Below are 13,713 nucleotides of genomic sequence, written 5' to 3'. Positions count from 1 at the left end.
TCCCTCGGATACCGAATTACCTTAAGGCCGAAGCACCACTTCAACAGTTCCTCGTTGCGACGATGAATTGGTGCTCAGATCTTCACTTGGTAGCCAGGCTGGAACAGGGCGTCGTGGCGATAAAGATTGTACCGGCCGTCGTCAGCAAGTTATGCGGCTTGAATCAAAGTGTGGCCGAGCCGGCGGACTTCTTCCGCTCGTTGAGTGACGAACCGAGCGTCGTCGTTCTGTTCGGCTTCGCGGTCGACATCACACTCGTCGTCGGTATTGTCCTTGGTGTCATCAAGGTCTTTGTCAAGACTGTAGTCCGGGTTGTCGTTGAAGTCATCGTCTGGGACGCCCTTGGCTCGCCGTCGAAGTCGTCGCTGAGATCGTTGTTCATGTCGTCATTCGGCGCCTGTGACAACGTCATTGTCGTCGTCAGTCTCGTCGTCAAGGTCGTAGTCGGGCTGTTTGTGGACATCGTAGCCGGGGTTTGTCTTTAAAGTCGTCCGTTTCATCGTCGCCGTCGTCGTCATCGAAGTCGTCATCATGTTATTGTCGAGGTCGTAGCCATGGGCTTTGTTGAGTTTATAGCCCGGGTCGTTTCCGAGGCCCTAGACCGGGTCGTCGTTGATGTCAGAGTTGATACTTACCGAGGACATAGATTGCGTTACCCCGCACCTCCACCAAAATTTCACAAATAAAGGCATAAAGGTGATAATTAAAACTTAAAACGAACATTGATTGCGGCGAACTTGTGCCCAGAAGCATGAAGTAACAAAAGCATACTTTGACGGCGACGGAAAGTCGACTGCCTCAAGCAACCATGCAAACCTTTTGTAAGAGCGTGGGTATCCAGAAGTTTCCGAGCTCGAACAAACAAGATTCTCGAGTCATCTAAAACATTCCAGTCATGCAAACAAAAGATAAAGAGCACAAACGCTAACGGCGATCAAGCCCCAGCCAGCGGAGTGGGAGTCGAGCACGCTCCTGACTCAGCTATTCGCACGCGGCAATAGCTTGACGTAGGGGAGTAGATTCAGCACTCGATTGTAGTCTGATGTGCACGTGGCGGTTGAGGCAGGAACCAAGTCGATTCCGACTGACGAGCGCCGGAAGTAGGTAACTGCCGCGTTGAACCGAGAGCAACAGCACTTGAAGAGTGAGCAGATTATTGTCGTCCCTTCTATCGGCAGGGCGTTTTCAGAAAAGATCGAACATCTATGTCCGGCTACCATTTTCAATTTTGTTGAAAAAATGTATTTGACTGTCTTCGTGCCCAGAAGAGCAAAACCAATCCTTGTTTAGAAAAAAAAAAAAAGTTTGTCTTTGCGAAAAATTGAAAGACGTTTACAACTCCCTGTAATGCCGAATTAGAGCGCAGCTCTTGAGGAGGAAAAGGGGAGGGTACGGAGGGGACGGTGTGTCTCTCCTGCTCCCTCCTCATCTGCTCCTCCCTTGCTCTGCTCCTCGCCTCCTCCATCTCTTCTCCTCCTCCAGCTTCTCCTCCCACTCTCCTCCGCCTCCCCCCCCCGTCCTCACTTCTCCTCCCCCTTCCTCCTCCTCCCCCTCCTCCTCCACCCCTCCCGCTCATCCTCCCCCTCGTCCTCCTCCGCCTCCCCGTCACCCCCCCCCCCCCCCCTTCTGTGCGACGTTTCGGCATGGTGACGTTTCGGCACCGTGCCGAAACGTCCCATAATGCACCGCGCGGTTACGCCGACGCCGACGCCGAATCGCTGACGCCGCTCAAGCCGGAAGGGGCGTCTAAGAACTGCGCTCTAAAACAATTATAAGCACCCTCCCAGTCACGTGCGCGTTTTGCGTATCGTGCGATGTTAGCATTTCGGACGGCTTCCCCAAAAAACTGTTTTGGCTACGGGTCTAGGTATATCTACTGCCAAATGAGACATAGGAAGGATTGAGAAAAAGTATTAATCAACAAGTATTAGGGTTGTTATTTTGAGAAAAAATGTATTCCAAATAAGGCGAATTGCGCAATCACGCTCTGGATTATTTGTTTTTCGGTGCCTATAAAAGCTAAGGTCTTAAAACTTTCCGTGTGTTGCCGTGTACTTTGTTCATCATCGCATAATATATGTTGTCCTTGTTAACGGGCGGAATTTACAAGAATTGATGAAACAGGCGCATTTGACTAAATATGCCTTATTTTAAAACGTATTTAAAAATGCCATCTTCAATATACTTTACACATTTCGACATTAAAGTTCATAATAAGTACTAAAAGAATCATAAAAAAAAAACATAGCGCAACCTTTGGGTGGCTTTGAACTAATAAAGCTAACAATGTGGTCCAACTGACGCTAACGCGGTTGTCATGAATGGGGCGTGCACATACCCAATATTGACAATTTTATTATTTTAACCGAAACATAAAACTGCTAAGGGGTGTTCAGAAAAAGATAAATTAACAGCACAATGGTGGACGGTAGTTTTGAAGTTAAAATTCCTTATACATTTTTGTACAACAAACCCAAAAATGCGCATGGGCCGGAGCGATCGAGAGGCCCTAGCCTTTCACATGCTTCGCGGTTCCTGTTTCGATCGCTGGCGTGTAGCATCTCCGTGTGCGGGACGTACAGGGAGCAACGGGGACGACATTGCGAACAGATTAGCCTAAAACCATGGCAGTAACATGATGTAGGAAGTAGGGCGCGGCAGAACCTGCGCCGCCTGCGAGCGCCAACAGATCCGCCGCCGCGGAGGGCCGCACAACGCAAAAAGAGTAAAGGTACTGCAAAGAAAAGTTACTGTGACGGATCACGTGCGTGTTCTCAGTTTTAATGGCTGAACTTTACAGTTCGAAGCTCAAGTGCAGCGCCGATTACCTCAGAAGGCACAAGAAAAATAATTTACTGCTAAAGGGACTTTCCAAGATCTGGACATTGCTTCGTTGAAGAAGCCCTGAAGGAACTGTTCCTGTCCGAGAGACGGACTTTGCGCGCTTGAAATGCTTCAGCCTTTTAGAGGAAATGACTGCAGAATTGTCGAAATTAACGGATCCTGAGGAAACCATCGTCTTAGAACAAGCAGCAGTCTGAGAGCTGAAAAGGGGTGCATACTCTTCAGGAGTTTCATCTTTGAAACCAAGTTCTGCCCTGAAAAAGCACTGTAGGAGGTCTTACGTTAAGCGAAAGCAGGAAGAAATTGAACGCGCTTGCCACAAGAAGGTAAAATCAAGCGTAACTACAGCATATAGCGTGAGAGACAAGCCTGCAATTTTGGCACAAAGTTGCAGTACCTGCTCAGTGTGGTTGAGGAACCTTAGGTCTGCGTTTCGTGCTCCGGACTCCTGCCATGAGCGCTGCCGTCTTTTTTACACTGCTACCGGAGCCGCTCTCGACGAAAGAAATTGAAGATGTTATTCCTTCAACCACCCGCTGTTTGCTCCGCAAACCGAGACATTACAAAGAAAAACTGGGAGTGTGGGCAATTCCTTACCCATGCAGAAGAAGGAGAGTAAGCGAGCTGGAACTGCGGGTAGCGATGGACTATTACACCTAAGATGATCTTCATTGTACACAGCACAGTCCCAACAAAAGCAACGTCGTTGACGTCATGGCGGACGGAACGATAGAGCATATTGTGGGACGTGTGATGACGCGGTCAATTCGCAAGGCTTATCGGATGTATAAGACAGCCCACCCAGACACAGCCATCGGCCTTACGAAATTCTATTCTTTGAAGCTAAAATGGGTTCTGCACGCTCCCTCGAATGAAGTTTGTGTGTCCGTTTTTTTGCGCCACCCCGAAGCTCGCTGTGTGCGCCCTGGAAAAAATTGCAGGTGTCATAAGGAACGCCAAAGACCTTCATGACATTTCTCTGTGCAGTGCACCTTCTGCTGGGATCGGTGGCCGACTATAAAGAAGAAAAAAAAGGATCGGTGGCCGAGCGGGCTGAAGCGCGCACCCAGCTCGACGCGCGTGGAGCGAAAGCTCGCGCTGCAGAACTCAGGGATACTGGGTTCGAGCCCCACCCCTGCCCGTTTCGATCTGGATGAGCATCCTACCGGCGTGCGGTCGTGTATCACTACTACGTGGTCCACGTTAAAGACCCCAGGCTAGCGGTTGTACTGCACTGGCTAAATTGCTCGTCTACAGTGTAAACCAGTGTCGCCCCTACTGGCAGACCAACCTTACGCTGTATAAATCACTCAAACGTCCAATTTGACTTTTTTGCACCTTCTGCTAAGTCTTTACTTAAACAGTGCAGCGCATGCCCCTCGGTTGGGTGTTCTGAAGCGCCGAACCTTAAAAGTCCAGATGAGGAAGTGCTTTACGTAGCCTGTGAAAAAGACGATATAATAAAGAAGGAAGTGAACCCGAACACATTTCTGGAACACCTTCAAAAGTATGGCAGGAATTGGACATCGCATGATTATATCAGCCGCTTCCAGAGGAACGCGAGAAGCGATGAAAGGAATTGACTGCGGAAATGTAGCATTGTTCTCCACTTCAGTTTCGCGGCGAACTGTGCGGCTCCCCTTCCCGAGGGAATCAAGTCGTACCACTGGAGCACGAGTCAAGTCTCCATATTTACCTGCATGGTCGCGACGAGAAAAGGAACCTGCAGCTGTGCCGTCACACGTGACAAAATGTGCCACGACACCACCGGCGCATGCTACGCTGTTAGCAAGGCACACGAGTGGCTTGAGGACAAGATTCCACTGTATGGTCGTGTGGCCTACGTCAGTAATTGTGCAGCAAGCCCCTTTAAGAATAAATACCCACAATACAAGCTGCAGAGCAACAAGTTCAGGTCAGCGAAGTGAATGTTTTCCGCAACTGGACATTGCAAGAGTACCTGCGATGTAACCGATGTCCTTCTCAGGCACCAGGCAATTTTGTAAAACCTCCACGGGCCCACCACGTCGGTGATCAAGTCGGCGTCAGAGATAGTTGCCGCACTGAACAGTAAACTGCCGAACGTAAAAGTAATCCGCCTTCCGGAAATTGGGGTGAAGGCGCTTAAGGACATGAAAGCAAAGGAGTGGGACTCTGTTTTTGCTTCGCGTGCAATTCAGTCCTCTCACTTGTGGCAGTGTATGCGGCCCGGCACGTCGCAACCACAGTTCTTTGTAGCAAGAACAGTAGACGCAGAAAACATATATTTTTGAGTGTAAATTCTCATATGCCTGCGAAAAGCAGATCGAGGTCGCGAGGTTGCGGTGCCACTGAGAAGAAAAAAACAGTGGTCGCTACAGGAAAAACAGGAAACAAATGTTCCACCGTAGAGTGCCAGGAGAGCGCCCTGACCGATTCAAGTCAGAGTCCGGCAGAAAGAATGCACGCGACGAGCGCTGAAAGTCCGCACAGCATCTTGATTCACTAAATTCTGTTCAATTGCATCACTTTAAACGTGATTTTATCATTATTTACACCTTATCGTCAGTAGCCTAGCCTCCCTAGGAAGGATAGGCTCCGAAATTCACTGAACTGACAAATCGAGAATTCTGTATTTAAACTCTTGACTTGTGCTTCAACTCATCTCTAAAGTTTCGTATGAATTCTTACTTTTCACGAACTCCTGTCACAGTGCTTTCTGTTTGCAGACTTGCTACAGTTTCCGACCAATTTCTTGCCCTTGTTTGAAGTCGTCAGCGTCCTATCTTTTTCTACTCCCATGATGGCAATTCTGTAGATTTATCACTTTGTTGATTCAGAAATACAAATATATTGCGAAACATTTTCGAAGAGCCTGATAGGACTGGTTAGGAGCCTTTACCTGTAAAAATAAAAATTAGGATGGCATTTATGTTAAACTAATTTTCCAATTATTGCAAGGTCAGGAACCTGCCTACATTTGAGTTTGATTTGGATGCTATTAAATGCAAAGCTGCAAGCTAGCTGGACAGAATGACAAAATGTTCTCATTCTCCAGGGAGTATATTCGTACATTTGAGTGTTTTTTAGAAAGATTGACGTTTTCAATTTTAATGACAATTTATGCACATTTTTAACACACGCGTCCAAACCATGTTAAAAAAATAAGATTCCAGTCTTTTAAGATCCGGATTCATAGAGCTCTGAATTGCTTTGTAATCGATAATACATGTTTACCTCCTTTTATTTTATGTGCAGTCTCTGCACTAACAAATATGAAACCTAAGGCGATAACGTTTTCTTTTTTCGAACATCTAAAGCTACGGTTTTACGACAGTCGCTAAAACGTGAGCGCATTCCGACAGCGACGTCGTGATATGTGTTCCTCAAAATATAATTTTACTTTGTTAAAAAAATGAGTACGTTTTTGCTAGTGTATAACAAATAAAATATGTTTTTGGTAAAAATTAAAAAAAAAATAATATGCCGACCGGACATGTTCATTCGATCCTATCTGAAGACAATCTCAGTCAGTCGGAATTATTTTTTTTGCAGTATTTTTATTTTCTTTGCGTTTTTCGGCTTTCCGCGGGAGAGGTTCTAATGGCGCTCACAGTCGGCGCACGTTCTGCTGCGCCCTGCCTCCTATATCATATTACCGCCAATGTTGTAGGCTGGTCTGTTTGCAAAGTCGCTCCGGTTGTTTCATTTACGTCGCGTACTGGGAGGCGCTACACGCCGGCTGTTTTAACAGGCACCGCGAAGCGTGCGACAGGGAAGCGCTTCTCGATCACTCCGGCCCGTGCGAATTTTGGGTCGGTTGGACAGAAATGTTTAAAGAATTTTTCCTTCAAAACTACCTTCCACCTCTGTGCTGTCACCTCGCCTTTTCCTGACCACCCGTAGTATTTTTACGCTTTGAAAAAAGGATAAAATTGTGAAGAATAGGCATGTCATGGCATTGCGTAGTCGTTAATTTGGTGAGTGTTCTCCCTTTATAAATTCAAAACCACACAAATATTGCTTTATGTGTTTTGTAAATTCCGTTAGAACATATTATAAACTTTAATTTTGGAGAGTTTAGAAAAAGTTAAAAGATAACATTTTTTGTCAAAAATAATTTTTAAAATAATGCATATTTAGTCAAATGCCCCTGTTTGAGCAATTGTAGAAACTTTCTCCTACAAACCAGGAACTTAATGTTTCATGCAAATATGAGGTAATTACAGGGTAACAAACTGGAAAAGTGTGTAGACCTTAGCTTTTATAGCTACGGAGGAAAGAAACTAATCCCGGGCGTTATTCCGCAATGTGCCGTATTTTCGATTTTGGTTTCTGAGACTAACGACACTAATACTTGGTGATTCATACCTTTTGTCAAATCTTATACCTATTTTGTCAGTAAATATTTCTAAAACCGTAAACTGAACCGTTTTTTTTTTTTAGAAATTGTTCGAAATGCCAAATCCCGCGATACGCAAATCGCGCACGCGACTAGAGGGTGCTTATCATTTTTTTTTTTTCGCGAAGACAATTTTCTTGTTTAGGGAAGCATTACTTTTGGGCACGGAGCCAGCAAAATATTTTTTCAGCAAAATTAAAAAAAGGTCGCCGGACATGGTTGTTCGATCTTAGCTAAAAACGCCACAAGGCAACCTACAACGCATTTTGAATGGCGCCATCTAGCGACTAAAGCAAGAAACATTGGGAATACCTGGAAGTGGCGGCTGCATTGTTCAAACGTGAGCTATCCCTCTGGTGGCTTCGCTTAGTCTAGTACCTGAAGCGAGACATGCTGGGTAGGCTAGGAAGCCGCGATCGCATAACACGCCGGCACGGCGGGAGCTACGGCCCTGGCGGGCCAATCGGAACGTGACTACGTATCGCCGAAGTGCGCTTTTGCTGTGAAGAAATATCAGGCCTTTTACTGCGTCATGCTTCAACATGTGTGCGTTTCGCTCGTATAAGTAGCACATATCGAAGCCATCGGCGTGCAAAGAGGTGCTTATCGTTCACCCTTAGCCAGATTACGAGACGGGGTGAAACCGTTGGCTCTCCCACCGCTGGCGCCGCCCGACTGTCGCCGGCTGGCTATCACGATTTCTGATCGATAAGTTCACACTGTAAAGCACAGGCTTAGATTTTCAGGCATACTTGGCCGCAAATAATTTATGCCATTATTTTGAATGCCACAAAAAGTATGCTTATTATTTTCAGGTAGAAAATTGTCAAACTGGCAATCGTCTAAAATATTACGGAGCTAATTAAAGGCATAATTTGATTTTTATGGTCCTTTGGCACTATTGCAGTTGTAAAAACCCTGCACAAAATTTTCTTGTGTTAAATGAGTTAGAGCCTGTCGGAAAACCTAAACGCACTACTCGTGACAATCGCCGAAATCTAAAAAATTAATTTTGTCCTTTCGTAGGCAAAAATTTGAGAACAAAAATTTGCCGGAAGCACGATATTAAGTTTTGATTAGCAACAGTTTCCCCGGCATATAAATCTTTCAGCTGTTTTTGAATTACGACTTTTTCTTACACGATTTAAAATTAAATCGTTCTAGTGTTACATTCCCCTTTAAGGGGTTGTGCAACGTTGTTTGTGTCTTGCGAAAATACTGCTTAGAACGAATACATGGTATTTATAACCAATGAAACACGGGGAGTGGCTTTTCCCGCCCTATTTTAGTTGTAGAAACAACGTTGAAAAGAAAAACAGCGTTAACCCCCTTAGCTGGCAGCCAGAACAAGCGGCCGCTTGATGGAGCCGAATATATGCCGAGTTCCAGACATTCTAAGGGTTCGGTTATCATCACCACTTCAGGGGATGGGCATAAGCGACTTCCCGAATGCTTGTAGAGCTACTGATTATCGAGCAACTAATCCAAGTGCTCACGCTATGCTCGGATTCAAGCTATGAGCCGTATTAGAGTATCGCCATTTTAGGGACTATATGCCAACACTAAGACCTGCAAGCTACTACCAACGTCATCAAGTTTTGCGAAGGGAAGATTGGAAAAGAAATGCTCACTTTTGTCCTTGAAACTTCACTGCAAGAATTGAGTTTCTTGCTAAGTGGCACTGCGTGCGACAATACTTGGGTCCCACTAGCGCAAGTGAGCTCCTGTAAAAAGAAATGCGTTATAAATTAATACTGTTGCACTGCCCCTTTAATAACGTTTGGTTTTTAACGCGTCTACGAGAATGATAATTAATCAATGCAATCCCTTTGTCGGAAAGCTAGAGAAGACAAAAAAAGACATCGTGTAAAATGACTTTGCCAGGGTGGTACCCTGGTACGATATGAACTAAATGCATTAAAACGTTTTCAAAATGCCCCAGTTGATTCACTCTGAATTCAGTGGACACAAAAATATTACAATATTGCTAGTTCTGACGCCAAGACTTCACCAGAGACTGGGGAAGGCACCAACCACAGAAGTACCACTCCTATTTCTTTTTTGGCGGAATCGAACACTTCCGGCTGAGGCAAAGAAGGTGCAATAAACAAATATGGATGCTTACTTGAACAAGGCATGCTATTCTGCAGCAATTATATGCGTCAGGGATGCATATAAAGATTTATTGCCTACAATAGACAAAGTTGATTAGAAGTGAGCACTTTATTTGCGTGACCATGGATAGCATACACCATTTTCAAGTTTATCCTGAAATGCAGCCAGGTGTAGACGGTAGTTCATTGAGAACACTTCAACCTACAGACGACCTAAAACACGCTGGAGGTGGCAAATACCGTGCATTTCATTATCTCTGCGCACAAAATAAGACAGTGGAATTGGCTTATAGGAACATTAAAAGCCAAATCACGAAGCATGAATCCTTAAAAAATAAACCACGTTCCGCAAATTTTTATACTCTAGGTACAAGAAATTCTTCTAGGTTTTCTTTTTGGTGCCTACCTTTTAAGATATCTCCAGGTTACCTTCGCGTAAGAACCAAAACAAGACACGGATGAACGGCTCACTTTCTGAAGTGCATTCATGATAATCGTTTTCTATATTTTTTTAAGTGATGCATTAATTGTGCTGCGTGTTTTAGATGTAGGAGCAAGTTAAACTTCAACTGTGAGCAATAGAACAATTTCAGTTAATTGAAAAGCGGTCAGAATTAGGAATACGTCTCCCACCTGAAAATGTGTAAATAGTGACACGTTCGCAGCCCCTTGTCGCTTGCTTATTTCACGCAAGAAGGAATCAGCATCTCATTTTTGGAATGTATAATACATTATTACACTCCCTTTAGGTTATGCATATCTTGGGACTATCTGCCAAGCAGAAAGAGTGGGAATTGTGGAAGATGATGGCTTTACCCGTAAGGGAGTACACCGCATTGCTCATGAACTTGGACACCTGTAAGTAGCAACAGATCTTATAGATGCATGCAAAAACTACCACGCAGAACCTAAGCGTTCCGTCCTCCTTCTTAACCAGCACCACTGGAGAGGCCCACGCACTGCTTGAAGGCTGGATTATGTCGTCGTTCGGCATTTCTTGCACTTGCTCTTGAATTACCTTCCTTTCTTTTACAGAGACTCTGTACGGTGATCGGTGTACAGGGAGCACGTCGTCCTCGGTAACGATGAGATGCTTCGCAACGGCGGTTTGGGGCACCCATGAAGACGTCGCAAAGCAGTCGCTATATTCGGCGAGGAGGTTACTCAGCTGCCGTCGTTTCGAGCCTCGAAGCTTGGGGTCAATGTCGAGCTGCGTTGACGGCGTAATATCCTGCTGAGGTGGGGATGATTCTTCAGCAATCGCGGCGATTTCGGAGGAGTTCCGAAGTTCCTCGAAGTGGCCTACAGCGGCACCTTTCGTGAGGTGTTGCGTTTCTTGTCGAAAGTTCGTCACGAGGACCACGGTGTGCCCATCCTGAAGCTCAGCCACTCCTCTTGCGACGCCTATTCCTCTTCCCAGGAACAATTGAAGGTTGCCTTCCAAAACAACTTCGCCGCAGGTAGCTGCATCGGTCACGACGGGTACGACAAAACTTGATCGCGGCGGCAGGTTCACGTGGTCGGCAGCGACTCGGACGGCGGCTGACGCTGTTCGGGGTTTCTCTGAAGGCGGAACAGGCTTGCGCAGCGTCAATTTGTTCTCACCACGGTCGATGACGGCGCCGTATTCATACAGAAAGTCCATGCCGAGAATGACGTCTCTAGAATAGTCTTGTTGAACGACGAACTTCACAGGGCACGTCTCACCGTGGATCTCGACGCTAGCAGTGCATCTCCCGACTGGTGTAATGAGGTGTCCTCCGGCGGTTCGTATTTGAGGTCCATCCCACGGCGTCATGACTTTTCGAAGGCGGCGGGAGAGCCTCCCACCCAAAACGGAATAGTCTGCTCCGGTGTTGACGAGTGCCGTCGCGTCGTGGCTGTCGATGATAACGTGGAGGTTATTCGAAACTGTTACAGAAACGTCGTTTCGGGGTGTTGCGGTGTTAGACTGAGAGAGCTCCGACGATCTCGGAGGATCTCGACATCGTTCGTCATCGGCAACGCCACCTCCCGGCATTGCCGGGAGGTGGCGTCTTTCTCGGCGAGACCGACGGAAGGGCGATGGCAAGCGTCGAGGAGGTGGTGAACGGACTCGGCGGGGAGACGACTCAGGAGATGAAGAGCGGCGGAGGTAGTCCTCCATGTCCCGAGGTCGCTCTCCAAGACGTGGTCGAGGGTCGCTGAACGCAAACCCTCGTAGGCCCAGCTGACGGTAGGGGCATCGTCGGTAGATGTGGTCCGCTTCCCCACAGTGGTAGCACAGGGGGCGTCGATCGGCCGTTCTCCAAACATCGGTCTTCCTCGCACCACGCTGCTCTGGGCGTGGAGCATACTGCGGCGCCGGTGCCTCACGTCTGGGAGCTGGCTGGTAGTGTCCTTTGACGGGAGGTGCTCTCTTGGTGGCGGCGGCGTAGGTCAGGACCGGTTATTCGGGAGCCACTGAGACGGGGACCTCTGGCAAGAGGGCCCGGTGTACCTCCTCGCGAACAGGCTCGGCGACTGAAACAGCGGCGGGTCGTTCTGGAGAGAGAAGCAACCGCTTCAGTTCTTCTCGAACCACATCCCGAATGACCTGCCAAAGGTTTTCGATGCCAACTTCACCGAGGTCGGGGCGGGAAGATGGAAGGGATGAGGTGGCAGTTACGCCGGTGAGTCTCTGATAACGACCAAATTCATCCACGGTCGTCGGTGGATTGCGAACGAGGCCGCCAAAAATCTCGCTTTCCACGCCTCTCATGAGAGCGGCCAGCTTCTTGTCTTCGGCGGCTCCAGGAACGGCACGGGCGCACAGGCGCAGGACATCTTCAGTGAAGCTTGTCACGCTCTCGTTCAGACCTTGGCACCTTCTTTGAAGGATGTCCTCGGCTCGTTTACGTCGGTGTTTGTTTTCTAAGGTGCGCTTTAGCTCCTCCATGCAAGTCTCCCACGTCGTGAGGGAACCCTCGTGGTTCTCAAACCATTGTCTTGCCGTTCCCTCCAGTGGGAAGTAAATATTTTGGAGGCACTGTTCTGCCGAACGGGTCTTCGGAAGGGTACGATGAAGAGAAATAAGGTGCTACCCCGCACCTCCACCAAAATGTCAGGAATGACAAATGATGAGTGGAAGAATAGCTAAAGAAACAAAGTGTTTAATGAGGCGAACTTGTGCCCAGAACTAAATAAAAGAAAGGTACCGTTGCAAGCGTCGATGTCGGCGAAACAGCAGGATCGATCGCTGGAGCGAGACTGACCGCTGCTCGCCACGCGGAGCCCCTTATGTACGCCCGCCGGCTTCTATTCTGGAACAATCGGCCCAGAATGTTTGACGACTAGAAAATTCGGAATTCGATCAGACAAGAATGATCGCAAAGTCGCGAGAACGCAATGTTGAAGAATAAATAAAAGACCATTCCACTGACTGGAATCGAACCTAGACTTTCCGCGCGACAGTCAAGCGCGGTAACCATTCGGCCACGCACGCGGTCACTCGCCGACGCGCGTGGCAATATGTCGGTATAAACTCGTCTCCAGACATCCCCGGGACGCTAAAGTAGAGTACAACAATTAGAATAATTCTTTCGTGAAGGAATCGCAGAGAAACGTCTATGAAGCCAGATGCCTTTTGAATGAGTGTTCCTTTTTCATTTACTCGACTGAGTGGAAGCGGAGTTGGATTCAAGTAGCGTTCAAAAATGCGACTGTCAACCTCAAACTGAAGTCAGCATGGTGAATATGTGAGTTTCACTGACACTGGAACATTTATTGTGCTCTTTGTGCCAGATGACTGTTGTTTCACGCTATTTCAAATATATCAAATATGTTAGCTGTCGTCACGTGGCATTAATACTGGCTATGAATGTGATGGGTACATTTCGAGGGATGCCAAAGATAAGCACTTGGCTAGTTTGCAACCTCCAGTTAATACAACACAGTGCAGAACGCATCTAACCTATAGGTTAGATGCGTTCTGCACTGTAGAAAAACCAGCCCTCAAAATGCCTTGATGCTTAGCGCAATTAGTGCAAAGAAAAACTGGCCGCTGTTCTTTTGCCCACGCTGTTGCCCGATTGGAAATCGCTTGTGTTCGTTTTAACGACAAGACAACTGAGACTTTCACGACTAGAGAAAATCTTAAAATTCACTGATTCATGAATCAGTGAATTAAAAAGCATCTGCTTTAGAAGCATTGGAGTGCTTGTAAAGCAGATTTTTTTAAAGATATACGAACACATATATTTATATTTTGCACCAAAATTCGGTTTTATACGATACATGTTGGTATAATCTCGTCTTCCAACATCCCCGGGAATGATGGAATGGGGTGAAAAATCTCGAGGAATTCCGCCGTGGAGGAATCGCCGAGAGGCGTGTCTGAAGCCAAGTGCCTCTAGG

At 47.0% G+C, this 13,713-nt stretch overlaps 1 protein-coding gene across 1 annotated transcript in view; it reads left to right on the top strand.

Moving 5' to 3' along the window:
- The window catches only part of LOC121837810, a 151,618-nt gene that overhangs the window by 91,611 nt on the left and 46,294 nt on the right, over positions 1–13,713 (top strand). The window contains exon 10 of the mRNA XM_042293628.1: positions 10,089–10,197. Coding sequence (XP_042149562.1) covers positions 10,089–10,197 — 109 coding nt within the window. The remainder of the gene's footprint in view (positions 1–10,088; positions 10,198–13,713) is intronic.

Source organism: Ixodes scapularis, unplaced genomic scaffold (assembly GCF_016920785.2).
Source record: "Ixodes scapularis isolate PalLabHiFi unplaced genomic scaffold, ASM1692078v2 PGA_scaffold4__175_contigs__length_147842914, whole genome shotgun sequence".
NCBI lineage: Eukaryota > Metazoa > Arthropoda > Arachnida > Ixodida > Ixodidae > Ixodes > Ixodes scapularis.
This window is presented reverse-complemented; position numbering and strand designations above follow the sequence as displayed.